General features: G+C 40.5%; 1 protein-coding gene across 4 annotated transcripts in view; it reads right to left on the reverse strand.

The window, feature by feature from the left end:
• erbb4b (erb-b2 receptor tyrosine kinase 4b) overlaps positions 1-23,790 on the reverse strand; it is a 286,570-nt gene that overhangs the window by 115,088 nt on the left and 147,692 nt on the right. For all 4 annotated transcript variants that reach the window (XM_027290677.1, XM_027290678.1, XM_027290676.1 and 1 more), the window contains exon 3: positions 11,602-11,788. In XM_027290677.1, coding sequence (XP_027146478.1) covers positions 11,602-11,788 — 187 coding nt within the window. The remainder of the gene's footprint in view (positions 1-11,601; positions 11,789-23,790) is intronic.

Consider the following 23,790-nt stretch of genomic DNA (forward strand, 5'->3'; position numbering starts at 1 on the left):
CTGCTGCTGAGGGCCACTTAGCTTATCAAGGCTGATGTGTGATCAGCCTGCCAGCTGAATTAAAATGAGCTGCACTCTCTGGTATGGGCAAAACAAAACATGGTCTGAGAGGGGCAGACAGAAAGAGAAGGAAAGATGGAAAAACTGAGAGGAGAGAGCATATCTTACCACAAGAATACCAAGTGTGTTAGTTTTACCACAGAGGAAGCTGGCCGCAGACGCTGCATGGTTTGCTAAGGCAACAGCACGTCATTGAGGCCTTGTTTTTCTAGGCCTACTGTGAGACATTCAGCCACACACTACGCCATGGCTCTCGCTTTGTGCATACACCACTTGTATTTTGGTGTGCATCAGCCAAGGTGGGAAAGTCCATCCAGAGGACTGTGATGTAGATTTAAAGTGAAACTACAAAGCATTTATCGAAGAACGCGCCTCTACCAAAGCTGCATATTTGTCATTGTAGAGTTATGATAAGTCAGGGTTGTGTAGCAGTGGTTGGTTTGGACTGTATAACTATGCCAGCCATACTGCCTACATCTTACATGAGGTGACTACAAAGGAGGCTGCCCCTCTCACACACACACACACACACAAACACTTATTTTTATGACAATGAATGGCTTTCAGGGAAAATTGCTTGAAAATATACACCTCTGTCACCATATTTAATGTTTATTGCATCTTACCTCTCTCTAAAAAAGTTCACACTTTTGAAAAACTGGCTGTCGACAGCACACACTGGGGTCAAACAGGAGCAACATACAGGCTTTTCAGGTTGCAGGCATGAATTTGGATGGAAGGCCATGTTTTTAAAGTCTGTATAAAGGCAATTCTCAGATTTCTTTAAAAAAACATTAAATATGTTGGAAAATAGTTGCTGAAAACGTGAAAAGACTTTAACCGCTATATAACTGAAATGTGGAGTTAGAGGTTAAAATAGTTTTTTGCCAGTGTACTGTTGCTGGAGCCTATAGCTTCTGCGTCAATTTCTAGTCCAAATTAAAAAATATGTCTATGAAATGTTTGCAAATCATCTTCTATCACTCAAGATCTTTGTTTCTCAAGACTACATCATATTGAAGGATAATGTTGGCAAACATTTGAAACAGTTTGCCCATTAACCACTTGACTTCCCTGTTGTTTTTAACTGCTTTGCTGTCCTCAACAAGACGGTCCATCTAGTGTGTGACATTAGCCAGCATTACATTGTCTGAGAACACAACTGTGTATGGGCATTAAAGTAGATCCTCCAGCCTGGTTGTAGCAATAACAGACTGAAAATGACATTATCAAAGATGGACCACCTGGTAGATGTGGATACACGGAGTTTCGGAAAAATGCCACTGAATTAAGACAGATCTTTTTTGCACCACAACAAATAAATGTTCCATGGAGAGGTGGCGCAGAAGTCAGGGAACACTTTATTCAAATCTTTATTTGGTCATGCCTGGTGTTGCAGATAGTAACACCTACCATATCTCTGTGGAGACCTGAGATGAACAGAAAAGTCCTTTTCATGTCCCATTACCCACCGCTGCCCCCATCAATAGCTGCTCCACTTACCCACGGCTTTGGCCTAAGAGGCAAAAAATAAGCATATTAATTATTAAGCTGCCAGGGGAGATGGGGGAGGAGTCCTAGAGTTGAAGAGTAATGTGTGTGTTTATGTGTGCGCAAGGTTATTAAATTGGTTTTGGGAGCACTGCTTCTTTTAACCTCATGGAAAGCAAGCATCACTGATAACGGTAATTGGCTGGAAATCTCAGGCCTTTTATCCAACTGTTTAAATATGTAGGCTACTGTATATCTTGTCAGCATACAAGATGTGCTGCAAAAAAAATAAAAAAATCCACAGATGAACTACTATGCAAGAACTGTGGTTTTTGGAAAGCGATTCTACAACACGAGAACACGCATGGTTTCAAAACTCAAATAAATGTTAAACACATCTTCAACAGTGGAATTATCTCACTCACTCAAAGTCTGCAGGTGTCCATTTAGCCCTCATAACTAAGTTGATATAAAGTGACATTTTCCTCAGTGGCTTTTGAGACTCACCGAGCTGCCAGTCAGCTCTTATTTTATTTGCTTTCCCACTTATTTTGCTCCTCCTCTGAGATGAGTTCTGAGTGTCTTTGACATCAAAGACCTGTCTGAAACACTGTCTGGCCTTCAGAATCCAAAAAAAGAAAAAGAAATGCATGTCAAGGCTTGCACAGCCATGCGGCGATACGGTAAAGCCTTAGTGACAGTCAGTGACAGAAACTGAACAAGACAATCACAGTGTGAGTTTGAGTTGGTTTTGAATCTGCAATCATATCTGTGGCAGAAAAGCTTATTGAGTGGGTACAGTAGCTACATACTGAACAAACAAGACAATAAATTAATTCATAAATTATGAAAAATGGTGAAACCCTTCACTGTATGTATTTGTGTATGAGCATGGTTTCATGTATGTAAGTCTCTGTGTCAACTCCACATGATGTTTGTGTTGAAATTACATACATTTGATATTTTTATGCATCTGTCAGTCAGTAATATAAGTTAAACTTTTGTAGTTGTAATCAGTTGTACTCTGCTTTCTGTACTCTGTGGTATTTTTTTTTTGGATAGTGGTTCTAGCACTGGTGCCTCTTTCCTGATAGTTCCCTCTATTCCCCTTTGTGTGTGGTCAAAAATAGAAAAAAAAGGTTGTCTGAATGTTGTGCAGTCTGACAGTATCATGTGTGTAGGGTATTGCAGTTTCTGTCTAAGTGTGTTGCAGTGTTTGAAGAACACCACGGTTCTATGCTTGTTGAAGGTCTTCCAGAGAGTTTTCGTTACACCACGTACTTGGCCTCATGTGACTCCAACGACCATCATCCACACCACTGTCATTCACATAGGCACTCAGATAACTTCTCCGATGACAGTCATCACAACAGCAAGGTCCAAGTGAAAACAATAGCCTGGTCAATGATCCCATCTAGTCTAAATTCTTGGGTCTCCCCACAAGTCTTGGGCAAGAGGTAAAACGTCTTTTACAATCAAGTCCAGCTGCCCCAGATTTAACCCTTCTCGAAGCTCCAGACATCCTTAAGCTGCATTCAGACAAGATCAGGCACTGTGGCAAATTGTTGTGTGCGGTGAGAAGGGATGATGGGAGTATGTCTATTTGTGCTGAACATAACCGCTGTGAATCAGAAAATTATGTTTTATTCTCTATCAAACTATCGGACACAAAAGGGACATTTCAGACTGACTGTGGAGAGAGCATCTGATTGGTGGCCATAGCTCGATAAAAGGCTGCAGTTTTCCAAAAATCTTCTTTGTGTAACTATTTTGCAGTGTAAATTGCAAGCCCGACAGATATAAAAGCTGGGTACATGAAAATAAAAAAAGGCAGAACACAACACATAGTTTAGTCCATGAATCCACATGGGTAGCCTGAGTTTCAATGGCATTTCAGGCTATCTGTCGAGGGATTTGTCCGGTCTGATCATCTGATAGGCCTTCGTAGCATGAAAGTGTTTTTATTAAAGTTGGATCTGGCTCAACTTCTCTGCCACAGGTTGTTGGGGAGGGGATAACCCCCTGCGGCCTGCACCTCAAAGGTAGGTAAATCCTCTCATCGACCACCACTGGCCACTTTTGTCACAAACAGTTAAAACACATACATAAAGGCCACAGGAATACAGGAATGTTTCTCAGACTAAACAGAAAAACAATAGGACTTAAATGTCTTTGTTGACCAAACTAGACTAAAACTAACAAATCTGACCAAAACTAATACTCTATGCATTTTCATCAAACGAATAAGACAAATTATTACATAACAAATTCAGGTAACTACTTATTTAACACATTATAGAAGCAGTGTCTGGTTTTAAACAACATACAGCTCAAGTGGTTGAGAAACTTATTCTCATTCTGGCCCTCGTTCCCTGCTTAAACAACAGGACAGAATTTAGACGAGATTTCAACAAGTGAACAGCGTCCTAATGGTCTCTGAGCCAGTTTACATCTACATCATGGTAGATCTTAGCCTGATCTGAGTCATAGCCCGGAGGAGGAAAGGAAATGTTGGAGAAAAAGAGAAGAGCACTGTGTTTTGATTATTAATTGGCATTAAAATTCCTTCCGCGCCTACTTTAACTTTTAATGAGGTGAAAGTCGACTCGCACTTCCAGCGGGCAGTAGAGGTTCAGTTTGGAAGGCAAATTGGTAATAAAGGGTATGTAGTCATGTTTTCGAGCTGACTAAAGGTGAGGCAGAGGTGGAGGCTTGGGCTGGACAATATTTCTAATCAGTGAGGATAGTTCCTCCGAGGTCTGGTTCCAAATGCAATCATTGGCTTAGACAAAGTAAATTATTTACTGAAAACAGACACTGCTGTACTCATGTATTCACAAAAGAGGATGCTCGCTTAAATAGTAATATAAAACAACCAGTCCTTTCTTTTTGATTGACATCTAACACCTTTAACTAAACATTTTGTTTTAACACTACAAAATTTTTGCCTCACATGCTTATAAAATGTCATATGAACATTTTCTAGATTTAAGTCGGTTGCTCTACATGTTCTACACATCTTTGTTCAACCACTCACTCTTAAACGACATCAACTAGGTAACAAAAAATCTGTACATTAAAGACTAATTAATTGCAATCATTAATCATATTTTTCTATGTATATTATAGAATTTTGAAAAAAAAAAGTGTTATAAGAGTAGCGTATACAGCTGTGTGTAAGGTGTGAGCGGACGAGCAAGAGAAAGCTAGTGGCGGAGACAAGCGAGTGAGTTAATGCATGTGGATGGCAGAACAGCAGGTTACTGGTAGGAGTCAGTTTAAGAATAAATGTACAGTTTAGGCTACAGTGTGCGATCAAATACAGGCCACGGCATCTCAACAGTCAACCCCGGAGCTCCCGTGTGTGTTATTCCACTGCTGTAGAAGGTGAAAGGGGTTAACACCGAAGTAGAAGGGTATTTCGGCCCCAGGAGATGGTATCTCCCTTGTGCTGCCCAACCATGGTCTGTCAGCCAAACAGGAACAAGGTTAACAATAGGGATTGCAGTCTGTGAGCTAGGCAGTGACTGAAGCTGATGGGTGATTTTATTCTAAGAATGATAATTATCAAATAAAGGACCTGAGCTGAACCTTGTGAAATCAATCCAAGGCAGTATTAGCAACAGCCATTCTTTGATGTTAGTGTAATGATTACCAATCTGCCTTCCACTTTTTTCCAAATTCTGTCAACGTAGTTATACTTTGGGGGCGGCTGTGGCTCTAATCAGAAGATCAGTGGTTCAATCCCCCCCAGTCTGCACGTCGAAGTGTCCTTGGGCAAGATACTGAACCCCAAATTGCTCCCGAAGGCTGTGCCATAGGTATGTGAATGTGTATGAATGGTTAGGAAACTGATGAGCAGTTGGCACCTTGCATGGCAGCCAATGCAATCAGTGTATGAATGTGTGTGAATGGGTGAATGAGATACGTACTGTAAAAGTGCTTTGAGTGGTCGGAAGACTAGAAAAGCACTATATAAGTACAGTCCATTTACTATTTACTTTTTAAATTATTTTGTTTTCCTCCCTTCTCTATTAATTTGTAGTATATAAAAACCTTTTACCTTTTGTCAAAAGTGATTGTACAGTCTCATCTGCCTTGTATCACATGAGTATGACATGAGAATTTTGAGATTAAAAGGTAACGTGCTATTGATAGGGTCAAGCAATTATATATATACATTATTATTTTTCCTTTCCCATAGCAGGTTTTGCTGTTGTTGTCTATTAATATTTCATAAACCCCTGATATTTTTTGCTTATGAAATCTCAAATATCACATATAACAAAAAAACAACAACAAAAGAATGAAAAAGCAATACTAAATCCTTAAAACCAAAAAGCTTTGAACAACATAAGTGGTTGGGCCTGAAGCTAAAATAATTCAATGAATTGTCCAGGTTCCATTTTATGGTGGGACATCTAAATATGGACATTTCATATGGAAAGAAGTTGATTGAAGGAAGGAGTGTAATATTAAAAAAAGTGAGAAATTATGAAGGATATGATTCTTTATTTGCAATCTAGGAAAGTTGGGGGACATATTTAAACACTAGTTGGTAGACCAGAAAGGCACTGTTTAAATAAACGTACATTTACCATTCACCATCATGGGAAGGACATTTAACCAAAAGCATGTGGATTATTAGTATCCTGTCATGGAAGCTGTGTTCAATTATAGGTAGTACTAAACTACTAACAGAAACTTTTTAAAGACATTTAGCTCTGTTGTTCCCCTGGTATAAAAATCCAACCACTGGCTCCAACTGTCTAACTATCTCTGTCACACAGTGGTATTACAGAGCAATCAATTAACAGCAACCACCACTGATGGCCCGTTACGGACTTCACTTTAACATGTGCCTCCTCACGATCCACATTAGGGGCTCACAAATGTGACAATGTGAATGTCGTCCTTCAAAAAGAAAGTCCCTCTTGCCCCCTTCCTGGAGCGGTGAAATATTGAGTGTGACACGGGAGTAATTGCATGGGAAGTAATCAATTAGACACACAATTGAAGGAGACCTGAGGTCTGTGGGCTGCCAGGCAAGAGGCTCGACTGAATTCTGGTGACGTGCACTGAACCAATCTTGCCTGCCTCCTTTGGTAGAATTGCGCTTTATTCTCTTAGTAGTTAGATGGTGAATGGAAGTCTCTGGGATCAGAGGAAGGCCGCAATTTTATGCCCCCTTCTCAGCAGTCCCTTGTCTAAGGGAAACACACTGAAAGGGTCTTTTTCACCTTGCCCCATCCCATTCCCATCCCTTTCCCTGCCTTCACCGAACATTACCGTCACAACACACTGAACAGGACACGTTTAGTGGATAATAGAGCGCATTCACAGAGACATACCCATCAAACAATTGCAGCAGGCTTTGGAGAACATGGTAGGACTCAAAGGCTCAAAGGGGTGTTGTATACAGTACAAAATGGTACAAGCATTAGATTGCATGCATTTGTGTGAAAGGCATCAATGTGACAAATCAAGACAGCCGACTGAAATATGATGAGAGACATTGCCAAAGAAAGGAGGATAAAGAGATGGAAGAAAGACAGAAAATAGGATAGATAAAGAGAGAGCAGATGGGCCATGAAGGAGTGGATAACGCCTTGGCGTAAACCACAGGCTTGTGTACATGCATGAGACGAGAGAGGATCATTCAGCAGATGGGGCCTCAGATTGGATGCTTCATTTTGGACAGACGCAGTGCAGGCGTAGGGTGGTTAGAAAAATGAATCAACAACACTAAACAAATCTGAAAAAAAAACACACAAAAAAATGATACTGGATGAAATGAGGAAAAAGGAGGGGGCAGTAAAATGCGTTAAATCAGAAAACTCATCTGTGTTGTGCTCCTTATTGAGGCTGTTATTATTTTGCCAGGGAAGCAGGCTGTAATTACCATGTGAAAGCAGAGAGGCTGCCCGGGGTTCATGTGAATCCAGACGGAAGTGCTGAAAATGTTTGGCTAAGCAGGAAGGAAGACACTGCGGGTCAGCGTGCATCAAAATACAGATTAAGAACTTTGAAAATGTCAGGAGACGCCTCCGTTTAACCTTTTTTTCTTGGCTATAGGGACAAAAGATAGAAATAAGTAATTATTTGAAGCTTCTCTTTGTAACAATCAGAAAGTTCACCTGGACATACAAGAAGCCTAAAAACCAGGTGACTTTTTTGGGACCAGCCATTTATCTTCGGATAAAAGGTGATTCAGAACAAATTTTTGCCCCTGCAAAGCAATATCAAACAAACAACACAACTGAACTTTCCAAAGAATATTTTCACATTTCTTTTTCACTTCTATACACCCCTGTGCACACACATCATCCCTCAACTTTTTTCGGCTTGACTGTGTCTTATATTTCATATTCATGAGGATAACTTAGCTAAGCTTGATTGAAAGGTGCATCGGAGGGAGTCCTATCCCTACTCAGCCAGAGACCTCCTCCACCGCATCCTCCAGTCCCCCTCAAATCCAGAGTCCATTTACAGCTCGCAGAGAGTGCACCAGAGAAATCAATAAGTGCAATGCTACAATATACTAGCGACAAATTGATTTCATCCAAAGGCAATTTGGACCCAAGTAGAAATGCGGGTGGGTTTCAGCACTGAAGGGGTCTTTTGCTGTGCCTTCTCTCGATTAGCCCCTTATGTAGTTAATAAGTTTTATTCTCTTATATATGTTGCTTATGGATTATATTGATCATTTTACACTTCTCATGGGAGCTTCTGGCAGAGGAACGGTCGACCAATGTGACAGCCACATCAAAGACCTTGTAATGAATGAGACAGCCAGCCTCGGACTCAATGAAGCACTTGAAGGAAGGAAAGAGTTTTGATCTACACGCTGCTTGATGTACGGAAGTGGATCTGTCCTGATGTTTCAGGTGTATATCCTTCCTCAGCAGTACAGTGTAGAATGATGACAACTGCAACAGAACAAACTAGGACTTGTTCTTTTCCCCCAGCAAGAGCTTGTTCAACTGTCAGGACCATCTGTGCAAAAAACAGTGAAACCCTTCAAGACATGTTTCCTGTTATGAAGAGATAAGTTGGTATTCTGGGTCTTTACGGATTCTATCTGCCCAAACATGACATGCATTATTAAAAAAAAGATACCTGATTGAAAAGAGACTTGAGGACAGTCGATGCCAGTTTAAAAAAAAAAGACTTGAGGACAATTAGACTTCATTACAATGAAGCCACATATGATGATTGTGACACGAGATGGCTTGGAGACACAAGATCCTGGGAAATAACACAAGTCCCTGGACACAATTATACTGCGTATAATTTGGACCTGTGTCGGGTCTCAGGACCAAGAGACCGCACTGGAGACTTCTAGTCGGTATGTTATAATAACAAAACCTTTACAACATTATAAAATCTTCCTATAACCTGACAAATATTTCAATTAACAAACTTAGAAGATGTTATTCTATTCTACTAGTTAGCAGGAACAAAATAAATAAATAAATAAATACTCGGGTGAAACTCAAACAGTCAGAGTTATGAAGTAGAGCAGATTCAGGCCATGACTGTTGTGCATAACTTCCCCTCTACTTCATGGCTCGAGGCCACGAATGGCACATCAAACAGCAGCTTCTCACAGAGTCCAGCCTCAGTTCCCTGAACACTGGCTTCAACTTGGCACCACAATGAAGAGGACCAGCTTGGCAGAAATAAAGCTACTGGTGGTGCTGGACAAATGCAATTCCCTAAGTATGGCGCAACATGCGAAAAAAAGAATACAAGATGGAACATAACACACAAACACATACTGTAGCAGCACATGCACTCTAGTTTCCTTCGACTCTGGGGGATCACAGGGAAGGAACATTTGAAGAGAACAATGAGAGACAACTAAATTATTTAGAAAGAGGGTTTGGAAGCAGCAGAGACACGGGCTCAGCACAATGCTTTTTTCTTATTAATCTAGATAAATTCTCGTCTTAGAATAAATTGTAATATCTCAATACAGAGAGAATTTTAGAATTTGAATGCAAACTGATGACATCGCCTTTCTCATATTGCCTTAGAGTCTCCTTGACATACTTGTAATCATGCTTTTATATAACACATATTAATGCATTTGTGTAATATTGCTCCCAAAACATCACTGGGTGGAAACAAGCTTCGGTGTACTACCACCAGTCCAGTCTGATTGCACTGGGAGTTCATCCCCATAGAGAAATGAGCAGCAAAAGTCATTTCAAAGCACATTTTACTGACGTTCTCCATCAACGAGGACATACATGGCACTTTGCGGTGCTACCTAATAAATCATTCAAATCTCATTCCTTTTGCTTCTCAATGTGTAAAAGATAATAAGGGGAATCATTTCTGTGATGATTGCATTGGAGAGCAAAAACAGATAAAAAAAACATAGCAGTGTTTGCACCATGGGACCAAACATAACTGACCAGAACTTACTGATAACATTTTTACCTAATATTATTCAGTTAAAACACAAACTATTTTTCTCCCTCTATTTTCACTCACAAAGAAGATTTGTGAGGTTGAACTTAAGTAAATAACACCTCTGACCTTGTGTTGGACACATCATGAGCTGGCCCTGGCTCTTGCATGCCCCACTTAGCCCTGTATTGGAAAAGCTCTACATCTTTTCTGCAAGTCAAGAGCTTGATTTCGTTCTGACCTCAGGGTCAGGGTGCCTGAAGAAAACCTAGTAGCACAAGGATCTATTGTTCATAAAGAGGTACAGCCACCCACACAATGTTTTCCTACTTAGTACGCTATTTATCAGCAATCAGATTCGCTGTCTTCTCCAACATCTGAGGAAACAGGCTTGGGTCGACTGCAGAGTGGGTTATAAATCAGACAAGGTTTTTTGTGTGAACAGGTGCAACGGGTGGAAATAACCGAAGAGATAGAAGTTCTTTTTAACAACATTGCGAGCCAGAATTATATCAGTGTGAGAGGGTTAATTGTGATAACAGCACCATTCGGGAGAAGAGGAAGAAGACGAGACAGACTGTTTATATATTCCCATCTTTCTTGAAGGTGATAGAAGCCAATAAACAACTCCAACCATCACATTGGCCAATGTATTAATTTAACGGTTCAGTGTAACCTCCAACTAATGTTTTACTGCAAATGTATTTTTGAGAAATATTTCCTGATAGCACCCCCAGAATCACTGATTATGCATGTCCATGATATATTTACTCACTGGTTTCATACCAGCTTATTATCAGATCAATGTGAAACAATATAATTACCTGCTGCTAGTAAGCACAGTTTAAAAAACAGAGGGTAGACAACCTTGTGCTAGGCAAAGCAACTGGTGATGCAGGGACTCAAGTGAATGACTATTTCACATTTCAACTAAGTGTGAAACATGCATGTAGTCCACCACCAAACTGTTACCTACATGTCTGGTTAAATAAGTATTTTTCCACTTCATCATCACCTTGTGTTCCCATTTCATTTAGCTGACATTGGTATGTGGTTTGTAGCCATTTGCTAAAAGTGCTCGATTTTAAATTACAAACAGAAATATTGCATACAAGTTTTAGAGCAAATTGCTTTACTCATGCTCAGAAGTATGCCTCTGTGAAAAAGCAAAACCTGGACTTTTCAATATCTGACAGTCATCTAACTAGCTGAAGTTGTGTTCATTCAGCGAATAAAATTCGGCCTAGAAGTAAAAGCATCTTATCAACTTTTAATACGTGTTTCTAACAGTTTTCTTGACCTAAAAATGACTCCTAGATCTTAAGAAAGCTGAAGAACTAATCCTAACCTGTCAGGAGTTACTAACAGGTGGTCAATGAAAGAATAAACATGTGCATACACACACACTCCAGGAGGCATGGAAATATAGAATTTCAAATGTTCGATCTCAGATAAAAAGAAGCTTTTTCAAAGATTGGACTCATACCTGTCCCACATACTGAAGCTGCACCATGAGCATTGAATAACAGATCACTAAGGTTTGTGCAAAGGGCACCCATAATACTCACAAACATTCACAACAACATAGCGCAGACAAATGTGAGTAAACAGAAAAATAATTCAGTCACTCACCTGTGAGGTTTTTCAGACCCAACTGGCGCAGGCCGAAGTTTCCATCACGTCTGTAGTTGAGGAAGATTGCGAGGGAGTAGCGGTCCTCATACAGCTTGGTTCCTCGGATGATCCTCAAGTTCTCCAGAGGCAGGTAGTCAAACTGGTTCAGGGCCACCAGCACATAGCCGGTCACTTCTCGGATAGACTGTGGACAGTGTTATGGAGTTATTAGTGTGTGTTTTAACTTTGCATAATATTGTTGCAGAAATAAAAACACCGGGAAACAAATCTGTTGTTTTGTGGAAGATATCAAAAGGAAAAAAACACAAAAAAAAAACTAAATCTATGTCTCTTGGTGGATCTAAAATTATTCCGTTAACAAGTAAGCTAGTCCAAGAGTACAAGAAGTAGTTTATTAAACTGTAAACAGTAATTGAGTATTCATACATTTTCCTAATTCTAGCTATTTTTATTGAGTGTTTTGCCAACAATATGCACTTTCAAATTTCGGGTTTGGCATCTCTAATCAGTTATTTAGTCTGCCTATATTTATTATTTAGTCAGCTTCTGGTAAACTGTTGTCTGACTGAAATACCTCCTTTAACTTTATTCTTTTGTTGGAATTTGACCTTGACGACATCCTCTCTAACAGCAATAGGACTGAAGGACTGGATGTAGCCCATACATTTAGTCTTTACATTTTATGAAAACATCAAGAGCCATGTCACACACTGGATATGACCTCAAACCCTGCTTTCATTTGGCCAAGAACTGAACACTGAAAATTATAATTAGACCAATTTTAGATTTAATTTTGTTGTGTTGCACAGTTGAATTGCTTTGTTCCCTTAAGAATTTAATTAGTTAGTAGTATAACCATTTATTTTGTACCCTTGTACAAGATGGATGTTTCCCAGTTTGAAAAAGATGTACAACTCAAGGGTTCTTGTCCCAACTTTCATTGCTCCTGGATTTATTATTTCATATTGAAGGTTATCCATTGTGTTACCTTGAATATATACACGTCATGCTAATACAGCATGACGTCCTACCTCTGCTATCAAGGGGCAAAGAGGGAATGAAGTCGAAATTTAGAAAAATAAACAAAACAGAACGGATGAAAAAAGGGAAGTTGGGCAGACATTAGATCACTGACAACAGCTATCTTCAAGGTCACTTTCCATATATTCAATTATGCAAGCAACTTGAGAAGTTGACCGCAAGCATCTGAGCGAGGAGAAGTTGCTCTAGGGTTTGTGACCTTGATGCAAAACTTGGCACAGGGTTCACCGCTCATGTTCGGGGTCCAGCCTGGGGTGACTGAGCCACAAGGACAGCCATTGCTTCACACTTTAAATGTCATTTAGGAGGGGATATAACGACTGTCGAGACTTTGGCGAGGAGCCACCCTGTTGGAGCTGCCGTTGCATGAATCAAAGTGACAAGCTGTGTCCTCTTTCGCCCATCCACCATCATGGTGGCTGTCATTAACAGACAGGCGGTCAGAGAAGTCTTTCCACGCCGGCCCGCTGATGCTGATAATCAACAAGTCTGTGTGTGAAGTGCTGTTGCAGCTGATGTGGTGAGCTGAAATAAGTCCTAAGGAGGGCCCTGGCAGTGTAGTCATGGCGGCTGACAGCTGTCAGAGAGCATGGCCATCAGCCACCAGTAAGTAAGCCACAGTCACAGCTCCGTCATCATTACCCTACTGATTGCCATTAATAGAAACAGACGGGCTGGAGTCTGGTGAGTCTGTGTGTATTTATGTGAATGAGAGATGGGGAATTTCTATTCAGTATGTATGAGTGTATCAGTCTAGAAACTAAAAGGGAAGATGATCAGGTAAGCCACTTTAGAAACATATTCTAACAACTGAAGAATCACTGGGACTTTCCAATTTCTCCATATAAATCATGAAAATGCGTGCCTGCAAAATATGCTGAGCTTTTTTGACATAGGTCTGTGTTGTACTCTGTTTTCTGCCATCAGTGTGAACACAGATCTAGACAACCAGGGCCATACGTCACACTTTATTTCACTAGCCAAGAGTCGAGGTCTGCTGGATGACTCAAAATCACCCTGCTGGGGGTTTGAAGGTCTTTTCTACCCTGCCACGCAACCAAAAAGCTTTAAGTCTATGTAGTCCAGTGACATTGCCCTGGGCACAGTGCCATAAACTATCCTCCCCATCTATGATGCAGGTACTTTTTCTTACTACCAAAATGTGGAGCGTGGCACACAGCAGCAAAAGCAATCAACTCTGAATCTGAGTATATACAGTAGCTGATAATTATTTCAGGGCACACACTTCATGGGTGCTTTTTTACACTTTTTTTTTTCTCCCCCTGAGCCTGTTTATTACCCCACTCGCACAGTTGCTGGTTTGTTATTTTCAAGCTACTGAATCAATAGTTCCCAAAGTGCAGCCTTGCAGAGGGAAATAAAACGAGGGAGAAAGAAGATGGCAGGTACACACGCTTTTCTCCCCACAGATTGTTTGTTCAATAATGAATTGCATGAAAAAAGGGAAACAACTTGTAGTGATTATAGGCCCTTGCTGAGCTAATGGCCAAACCCGCTCTGCGTGGTCACTTTCATTAAGCACAGATCAACAAAACAAGCCCTACTCCTATGACCACTTCAGGGAACCAGGCACCTGGATTACAGCAAGCTTTAAAACGTACAGGTCCCTAAGCAACACACAGCTACAGTGTGATACTCAAAAATGTGTTAATACACATGAGTCTACATTGTGTGATGGAGTAGCAATGCTGAGTTTGGTGCGTTTGCCATTGTAGTAGCACACTTCATTTTTGTGCGCCTATGCTAAATATATTCCTCGGTCATTTGCGTGACCTCCTCTAACATAGCTACAGTGCAATTAGAGCAGTAAATTAACTGCTAAAGATATCAACATGACACATTGTTGTCCTGAATTTCTCCCAGTAAAAATAGCTCTTCAACTATCTTCATACAGGTGTATAGGACACATGTGACAGCCTCATCTTGCTGAAACCAAAGTTTTGACACTGTCTTTGCTTTTTCCAGTTCAGTGTTTTTTGCTCATGTCAACATGGTCACCTCTTATGGCACCAAACAGGAAGGTTGAAGCTTTTGATCGTCCTTACATAAGTGAATCCCATAAGTGAATAAACTTTTTTTTTTTTTTAAGTGAGAGGGTATAAAGAGTGGGATGTTAAGTCTCTTTCAATGGATGTAGACTGAACTGGGTAGCAACCCTCCAGCTCACCCATCCCTACACCCCTGTCCCTCTGCGCACACCATACATGCCTCTCAAGAGATCAATGCGTCAGAGTCGCAGTAACAGTGAACAAAAGAGACAGAGAGAGCCAGATTCACTAGATTAACAGGGATTTCTCCCTCCTCCCTCCTCCCCACGCCGGAGCATTTGTGAACGGAAGTGTGGCAGCGGAACAAACCCCTCACTTGAGTCACAGAGACGTGCACTGTTTTGAAATCGAGTCCTTCAATCCCCAACTTCTAAAAAGGAGAGGAGAGGGAGGGAGTTTTTTTTTTTTTTGGGGGGGGGTAGAGTCAGTGAAGGGAGAAAGGAGGAAGGATAGAGAAGGAAAAAGAGAGGCAGAGAGGGTTGGATGCACACTGCAGGAGGAGGAGCTCAGTCAAGTGGATCCGACTAAGTTTACGTATATTTTAATGCATAATTAAAAACCACACCTGTTCCAGGTCAGGAAAGAGACAGAGAGAGACAGCAAAGGGTCTGTAGAAGGGGTGAAATGTTAGAAGGGGGTGATGCAGGGCTGAAAGTGCAACGACACCATTAGCATGTTTGAAGAGACTGAACACGCGTTAGCATGATTGCCTCTCATTTCCATACATATTGAGGCGTACCAATGTGCTCCGCAGGACTGCGGTCATTGGAGTCTGCTACACAGGAGTGCACTGGGAGGGTTTAAGGTTTGCCTTGCATCACTAAGCTCTCATCCTCTATTTCCATATTGCTTCCCTAAACCCTCTGCCTGAGCTCACATCCACATCTGTAAACAGACACAGAATCCGGATGGAGTGTCTACAAGCATAAGTGAGAAAATCCTCCTGAGTTTTCCCAGGAGCTCATCCTTGATGGAAGTGACAACCTGCGGGAAATATTGCTGGTAATTGTCCCATTTCAAAACAGTGAAGGCTTCATTACTGTTTTGACATTAATTTCCGACATCAATCTTTAGAAATGAGTGTTAACCCTCCTTTGTGAATATCTCATGCATATCACTTACAAAGTCGGTTATAATACGACTTTATAATATGATCACATCATTGCAGTGTGTGTGTGTGTGTGTGTGTGTGCAATATTTCCTAGTAGTGCCTCCGTTGTGCCATGCTTTGCTTTAAGTTGCCAAAGTGCCCACCTCTAGCCCAGTTGACCACCAGCTCTACAGTCACACCTCAATCCTACTAGAGTGGCTTAAACCCAGTATGATGCATTTCAAACACCTGCATATGATGCTGCCTTTGATGTGTGTGTGTGTGTGTGTGTGTGTGTGTGTGTGTGTGTGTGTGTGTGCAAGAGTGTATGTATGTGCATCACTCAAGTGACTTTTATTGCTTGGACAAGATGATTATGATGACTCATCTTTCAAGATGAAGTGAAACTATCCCTCTTTTTTTTATATCACTGCTCTTATGAAACGAATCAGTGTGTGTGTGCTTGTGTGTGTGTGTGTGCTTGTGTGTGTGTGTGTGTGTGTGTGTGTGTGTGTGTGTGTGTGTGTGTGTGTGTGTGTGTGTGTGTGTGTGTGTGTGTGTGTGTGTGTGTGTGTGTGTGTGTTTGTGTGTGTGTGGCTGTACAAAGAAATTCTCATGTGAGACTTTTCTTTTTCTTTTTTTTTTGGTGACTGTGGTGACAAAAGCAAACAAGAACAAGCGACATGAAAGATTTGAACCCTCTCTGTTGCCATTCCATGTCCTTGCTTCTACAGAGAGTCAATGCCAACTGCTTTCTAGGAACGCTGTTTTGCTCGAGGACGTCGCTGAGGCAAATAACATTAGAATTCTCTTCAGAGGAAAGCTACGAAGGCAAGTTGAATTGTGTATACCGCAACAAGTAATGCATACAAAAGTATAAAACGACTATAAAAAGGATCAAATGGAACAGAACAAGAATTATCTGACATAAATTAAAAAGTGGTTTTGGCTTTTGTTTAAGAGTTGGAGTGGCTGCCACTTGCTAATGAGATTGGAAAGAGTGGGTGACTTTGGGAAGTCTCTGTTCAGAGTGTGCATGTCATGTACGTCAAGGCAATGTGTAGTGTTCAGTTGATGCTTGAGTGTCATTGGTTGCGACAGTATGACAGTCTACTTGTCAAGCATGATGACAAGAAAGCCCTGTAAGGTGAATGCATCATTGACAGAAAACACCATGATGGTACAAATACAGAGAGAACGGGCTGAGTGTCATGTGAACAGACAGAGGTGGACCAAAAAAACAGAAACACCCAAAGTATGAACGTCAAGTAATTAAATGGAAAAGAGGGTCATCCATTGTAATTCGGATTGGAAAGAAAGGTTAGGGAGCTATTATGTCATTATCCAATGATCGTTATCCAAGGCCCCATTTAGAGGACAAGAAAAATCATATGACCCCATCAACACTGATATTCCACAATACAAGCTGCCGAAACAGGAGTGTGTTTCATCTAACAGCAATTTCTGAGACATATGTTTGAAATAAATCATCTGAATTCAGTAACCTTTGCATCTGTTGTTGTGTTTTACTACAACAAAACCCCTGCTAAAGCTAGCTGAATCCTTGCCACAGGAACAGACATCTGCTGCACAAAATGATGATGTGGTTTTTGGATAAAGCATCTGGCTACATTGGAATGTTGCAGAAATGGCTACTTTCTCCACTGATGTGTCACATGTGGCTCTACACTGGGCTCTATGGGAATACATATGTGGATCCATGCAAAATCATCTACAGTCTCACACACACACACACGCGCACAAAATGCAATGGGTACCATCATGTCTGATATCTCTTCACTGTCTCACATGATGAGGACTATTGATCAGGACTACTAAACACTCCATTATTTTGAGATGTTTTGGTTTGGTGTGAAGCTACAGTAAAAATTGCACTGTGATGTTCTTGAAAATTAATGTTTTTGAAGAGTGTCTTATCAGGTCATTGTCCTGACGAGGAATGATTCCAGTATATACAGAATGTACCTGTAAAAGGAGAGAGATGCAATCTTCTGTGAAGCACCTGCCTCTAATCCCCCTTTGTGAATCTAAGAAGTGTGATTGTGTGTGATTATAGAGATACGGAAAATGGGCGGTGGTGGGTGAGCTGTGGGTGGGTGGTGGTCACAGGTTGAATACGGCTGATTTTTCGCCAGCATTTGGTGGCTGATGCTTTTCAGCTTTTCTAACTCATCTCCCTTAGTCACAGCCCAGACAATGAAGCATGGCACAACTCCTATTGATTTACTAACACAGTAATTAAGAAGACACATGTATCTTGTCTCTCTTTCTCTTTCTTGCTCTACTTTGTTTCCTTTCTGTTTTCTGTTCAACACACTGAACACCTTTCTACTACTACTACACTAATATAAACCATATGAAAATGCTATTCATCAATGTGGCAGTATCCAGGCATCCACTAATACAATATACTGAACTGTTCTTTAAATAGCAATACAGGATAAGTAAAAGTTACACCATGGACCTTGCAAATATGATCATTAGAGTGAGTGATCAGTGATTCTGATAGCTGTTAGTATTATCAACTTAGTATTGGCTTTGCTTGTAACAAAATTAGCAGCCCTTGTAACAATGTGGAAGAACTTCTGAGATCCTAAAAAAGCGTAAAACAAAAGCTAAAACATGCCACTGTCGTCAATGTAGTTATTTTTCTTTTTGCAATTGCAACTGTCACTTTACTGTAAGGGTAATTTTCTATTATAGCGTGCCATTTATATAGGGGTAACATATGGTCAAGCATATGTCATGAGGCACTATTCTAGGGGCAGCTGTGGCTCAGGTCATCCACTAATCAGATGATCGGTGGTCTGATCCCTGGCTCCTCCTCAACACATGTTGGAGTGTCCCTGGGCAAGATACTGAACCCCAAATTGCTCCCGAAGGCTGCACCATCGAGGTGTGGATGTGTATGAATGGTTAGCTCCCAAAAAACTGATCATACTTTGGCACCATGCGATATGTAGTGTAAAGTGCATTGAGTGGTCGAAAGACTACAAAGGCTCTATATAAGTACAGTGCATTTACCATTACTATGGTAACCAAGGTCCTAGAACAGGACTGTCTAACTCCATAGACACAACAGATAGGTAAATAATAATGATCAGATAAAATGTTGCACCACTAATTATAAACATATTTCCTTGTTTGTAGGCTAATTACCAATTGACTAATACCTTATACTGTAGAAAATGTTGAGTTTGACAATTTATAGACATAGAGTAGTTGTGGCACTCTTCTGAGGGCATATAGACGAGCCAGAGAGGACAGCTTCTTCATAATTGAGACAGTGTCATGCCACGACAACCGTATTGATGAATCCTCCATTCTCCTTCACCAAGCTTCAAGAAACCTTTCAGCATAAGACATCTGTGTTCACTGACTGAACTGCACATCGATGAGTAGCATTCTCCACAACATACAGGACTACTACTACTACTACTACTACTACTATGGTGCTGAGAGGTATCATCATGATAATGTGGCCAGATGATAGTGAATTGCAATTTGTTAACCACCTAGCCGTAGAAATGGTTTGCCTTCACAAGAAATCACTGCTCAGTGATGTTGATGGTTGTTTCCATCATTCCCTCCATCTTTCTTTTACTCTCACATAAACACATGAACAATTGTAACGTTAACTCAAGTAGAGTTGGGGGCCAGCCTTCCATGTCAGAAAATTCACCACCTCCCTGTTTCGGCTAAAGTTTCTTTCAGTTACAGTTTCTTTGGTCAAGTCTCTGCAGCACAGTGCCAGCGGGGATCAGATCTGCGACAAAGGATCAAGAGTTGACTTTTCTGGTCAACTCCTGAAATGGAACAAGAACGGACAGCCTGATGTTTAAAAGGCATAATTGCTTTTTCTTACCAAATTGCCTCCATGTGAGCAACACTTGAGCCAAACACCCCTCATTCACAACTAACTGAAGGGTGTGAGCAGCAAGTGGTGGGCTATACAGTTGAAAATCTTCCAGTACCTTAATATTTTCAGGACCATGGTGGAGAGAAAACTGTTCAGATTGCCCCAGTGACACCCCAGTTTGGTGTGAGTGCCTTTTCTTAGACCACTGCGCAGTTAAGCTGATAAGAGACATTAAGCAGACACTCTAAATATCAGCAGTGAAGCCAAAAGCCGATATATCAAGAAAGAAGCTGTTAAATTTGCTTTTGTCTTAAAAAAAACACACACCTCTGGGTTTTCGTCTCTAATATATTGTGACAACAGGGAATCTCATACTTAGGCTCTAGCATGCTGTCGCTCAATATCAACAACTAGTGGAGTTCCGTTATTTTTGTTATAATCTGTATTACTGTACTTGGTTGTCTCTAGGCATTTTCTCTCAGTTTACTTTGGCAGTAAACTGAGAGAAAATGCCTGGTTGTTGCGAACCTTGCAGGGCAGCTTGGCTCGCAAAATCACAAAATCAATGTGTCTGAACCACAGTGGTTTGAACCAATCAACATCCTATAAAGAACTACTGGCAGCTACCAATGTTGTTCAACGCTTAGTGTGATGCGGTGAGAAGTGACTGTTTAAAAACAATGATGGCTCCTAAAGAAGTTGGTGTGGATGCTTCTAGGATTGGTTGTATCAGAACTAGAGAGTACTTCCTAAAAAGACCTTTTAGAGAAGAGAGTTTGCTCTTATTGGAACAAACTTGGTACTGTAATAGTTTATGGTTATATGGTTCATTCTTCTGATTTACCTGTGCATGACAGTGATAGACAGATAGTCCCTACAATCACCTGCCAAGTATTTTTTGAAAGCCCCTGCCCGTTTTTGAAACTGTTTCCATGGTTCTGTGTAACAAACCATCTGTCAGGTTAGGTTGTTGATGCACTTCTAGCAATAGAAAACTTGTTGCATTCTGTGTTGCCCTTAGTTGTTTTATCAAGTTACAGTTTTTACTCCTGTTAATAATTTGTCAGAGTGGAACTTACAGTGTGCTTTGCTTTTATATAATGTGGGTTTACCGTACATAGATTGGTATCACATGTATTTTTAACATGGAACTTTTTTACAGCTACATGAGTACAGTCAAAGACTGATACCCGATGCTGGTATCAATGCATCCTTCCACAAAATGTAAAATCTACTGGAGTGGTACCTGATCTACTGAATGTTAGATTCAGCCTGCAGAGCACAAATGGTCAGGGTGCACGTAATTTTGGCGTATTCATCCCAGAAAGCATCAATCAAATGTCAGAATAAGTCAAATGTGAAAATTACCTTTTCAATGAAATGAAAGTGGGAGCAGAAAGTGCTGAATGAGTTCAGAAAGAATTTGAGATAGGACAACGTCTCCTTTAGTAATTTTCTGTGTGCTTTAATCACTGGACTGTAAATTTAACTCCAACCAGTGCAAATGCCACTCTGTCTGGACTGGATTGATTCTATTTTATTTTATTTTTTGTATAAGCACAACTGGGACTGCCATCCACAGCAGGTGTTGACTAGATTTACTAACATTTCAGGTAAAACCTCAATTTTGCCTTTTTCCTTAGCCAGGACCCATCAGTCATCGACACTGATGCATGAGGGTTGCTCCAGAAAGTGGCACATTAGTCTGGCACTACCTTTATTGCTCTTAATCAAATTTCTCCCTTGAAATTTCTTCTCTTTTTTTTATCTTTGTAAAATGTATTCGATATATTTGAAAAATGATTTCAAAACATTCCGTCAAAAGATTTGGGTTTAAACCACACAGAGCCAAAACTATTATTTAAAACAAACATACAGTACTGTCCTTTATGTGCAGCACTGGAAATGGATCACGTCTCTCTTTTTTTAAAATTTATTCTGTTTACTCTGAATGCTCCTTGCCTTTCAAGGGCTTGTGGGCAGGGAAATGTAAGTCACACACAAACACACACACACACACACATCCATACTTTCTCTCACTGTCTCATAATGGCAGCTCTTTCCCATTTCAACTCCCTGACAGTTCCTGAATTGAGCTAGAAAACGCTCTGTCATTAAGACTGACTTTCACCTTTGGCAGCAAAATGAATAGGATGGTGTTCACCTTATGCTATGAGAACCATTAATACAGACTGAAGAGAGAGAGAGTCATATTTTTCACATCACATGTCCTTCAACACAGTTCAGTTTAGTTAAGATATACTTAAGGCATACTTGTATATATCTGGTAATTTCCTCACTGCAGTTGAACTATTTAGGAACAGTGGATGGCAAGATGTTACATGTTGTGTGAAAATACAAAAAGAAAATGGCAGTAATGGCCAAGCTCAATATCACAACTATCCAACTGGTTTTAATGCTTTGAAGGTTACCTAGAGTACAATCTACCTAGCACGGTTGTAGCAGTCATGCCAACTTTGCTACCTCCTGAAGGTATATTCAATTAGCTCCACACTCCTCCTTAGTTGGACATTACCAAGAATCTGATGTTGTGTCACTGACATTTTAATTTGCAGTGTAATGCCAGGTAGCAGGCAGTATCAATTTCATCCTCCATTTGTCTTCCGCGTCCCACCTTGAGAGAAGAGATAAAGACAGATAAAGAAGGAGAGAAGAAGAGTGACACCCCTTCCCATGAGGAGAACTTGCAACTCCATCAGAGCACTGGTAATGAGTGGACTCCTGTGGGGAATTCTTCAAATGGACTAATTTGTAATTGATTCAGTGCATTAATTACCGGCCTGGTTACGCCTGTGTCATGGTTAATATTGTGCCGATGTGACAAGGCTGGGAGGCTCATCTGCGTTAGGACTATTCGGGTGAGGCAGCCATTATTCAATTATGCTGCACATATCGGGGACGAGGAAAGTCACGCTCCCTTACTATGAGCTGGTGTGTGGGAGCAGGGTGTTGCGGCGGGAGGTAATACTAGATCCATCTAGCCCATGGTTAGCTCCTTAATCATGCCTGGGAAACAAATCCCCTTGGTGTTGTAAAGTTATCTAGCAATATAAGATGATTTTACACTGCAGTGAAAGTTTACAATGATTCTGTGATTTAACGTTACTCCGTGTTGGATATGTGCCATTTTGTGTGTTAACTCACACATTTTTACAACTATTGGTTTGTCTTGCATAATCAGATATGTCATTATACCATTTATTCCCCAACTCTGGGTCTGTTAGTTATCCTTTGGTAATAAATAAATGTCATAAATCGGTTTTGATACTGTTGTCATGCTGTACCGTTTTTATTTGCTTACAATATATATATCCTAAGAATAATAATAATGAACACATGTACAAAATTATACTTTAAAGAGGAATGTAACTATAATTATCTAATATGCATTACAACACTCAAATGACCTTTGCTGCTGGAACGGTGATGCTCATCCCAGTGCTCTCTGACTCTGAGTGCTGTTCTAAGAATATAGGATATGAGAGGTGAAGGCACTAGGCCTCATGGGTAAACCTCTCTTTACCTCTGAGGCACGAATACCTTAATTGCAGAAGCACTTAAGTGTGGTTGGTTCAGAATAGAACCCCCTCCTTTTGGAGATATTAACAACAATAACCCACCAAACCAACAGGTGTGTGTGTGTGAGAGAGAGAGAGTAAATGGGGAATGGAGGTTTAATTTTCTTCCTCTTGTAAGAGAAAATGACACAAATGATTTAAAAGCCTACAAACTCGTTGAGCTCAAATAACATATTTATAGGAACGTGAGTGCATGACTCATCAAAATACTCCATGTGTTACATTATTACTTACAATACAAGTGAAGAGCACACACTATGTATTCTTTTTTTTTTTTTTTAGTATCAACTTTTAGTTCAACAACAATCTTTTTCAGCCCTAAGCAAAGAGAAAAAAATATATAATGGAGGTCTCTCTCTTTCTCTAACAGTTGATTATCATTCTGCTTTGATCTACAGCGACCATCCCCTAACCATTCTCTAAGAGTTTGGATTTAGCACAACAATACAAAAACAACACCCACAGCCCTGAGATTAACCAGAAGTCAATGTGTCCCTCACTGCATAT

This window comes from Larimichthys crocea, chromosome XVIII (assembly GCF_000972845.2).
Source record: "Larimichthys crocea isolate SSNF chromosome XVIII, L_crocea_2.0, whole genome shotgun sequence".
NCBI classification, from domain to species: domain Eukaryota; kingdom Metazoa; phylum Chordata; class Actinopteri; family Sciaenidae; genus Larimichthys; species Larimichthys crocea.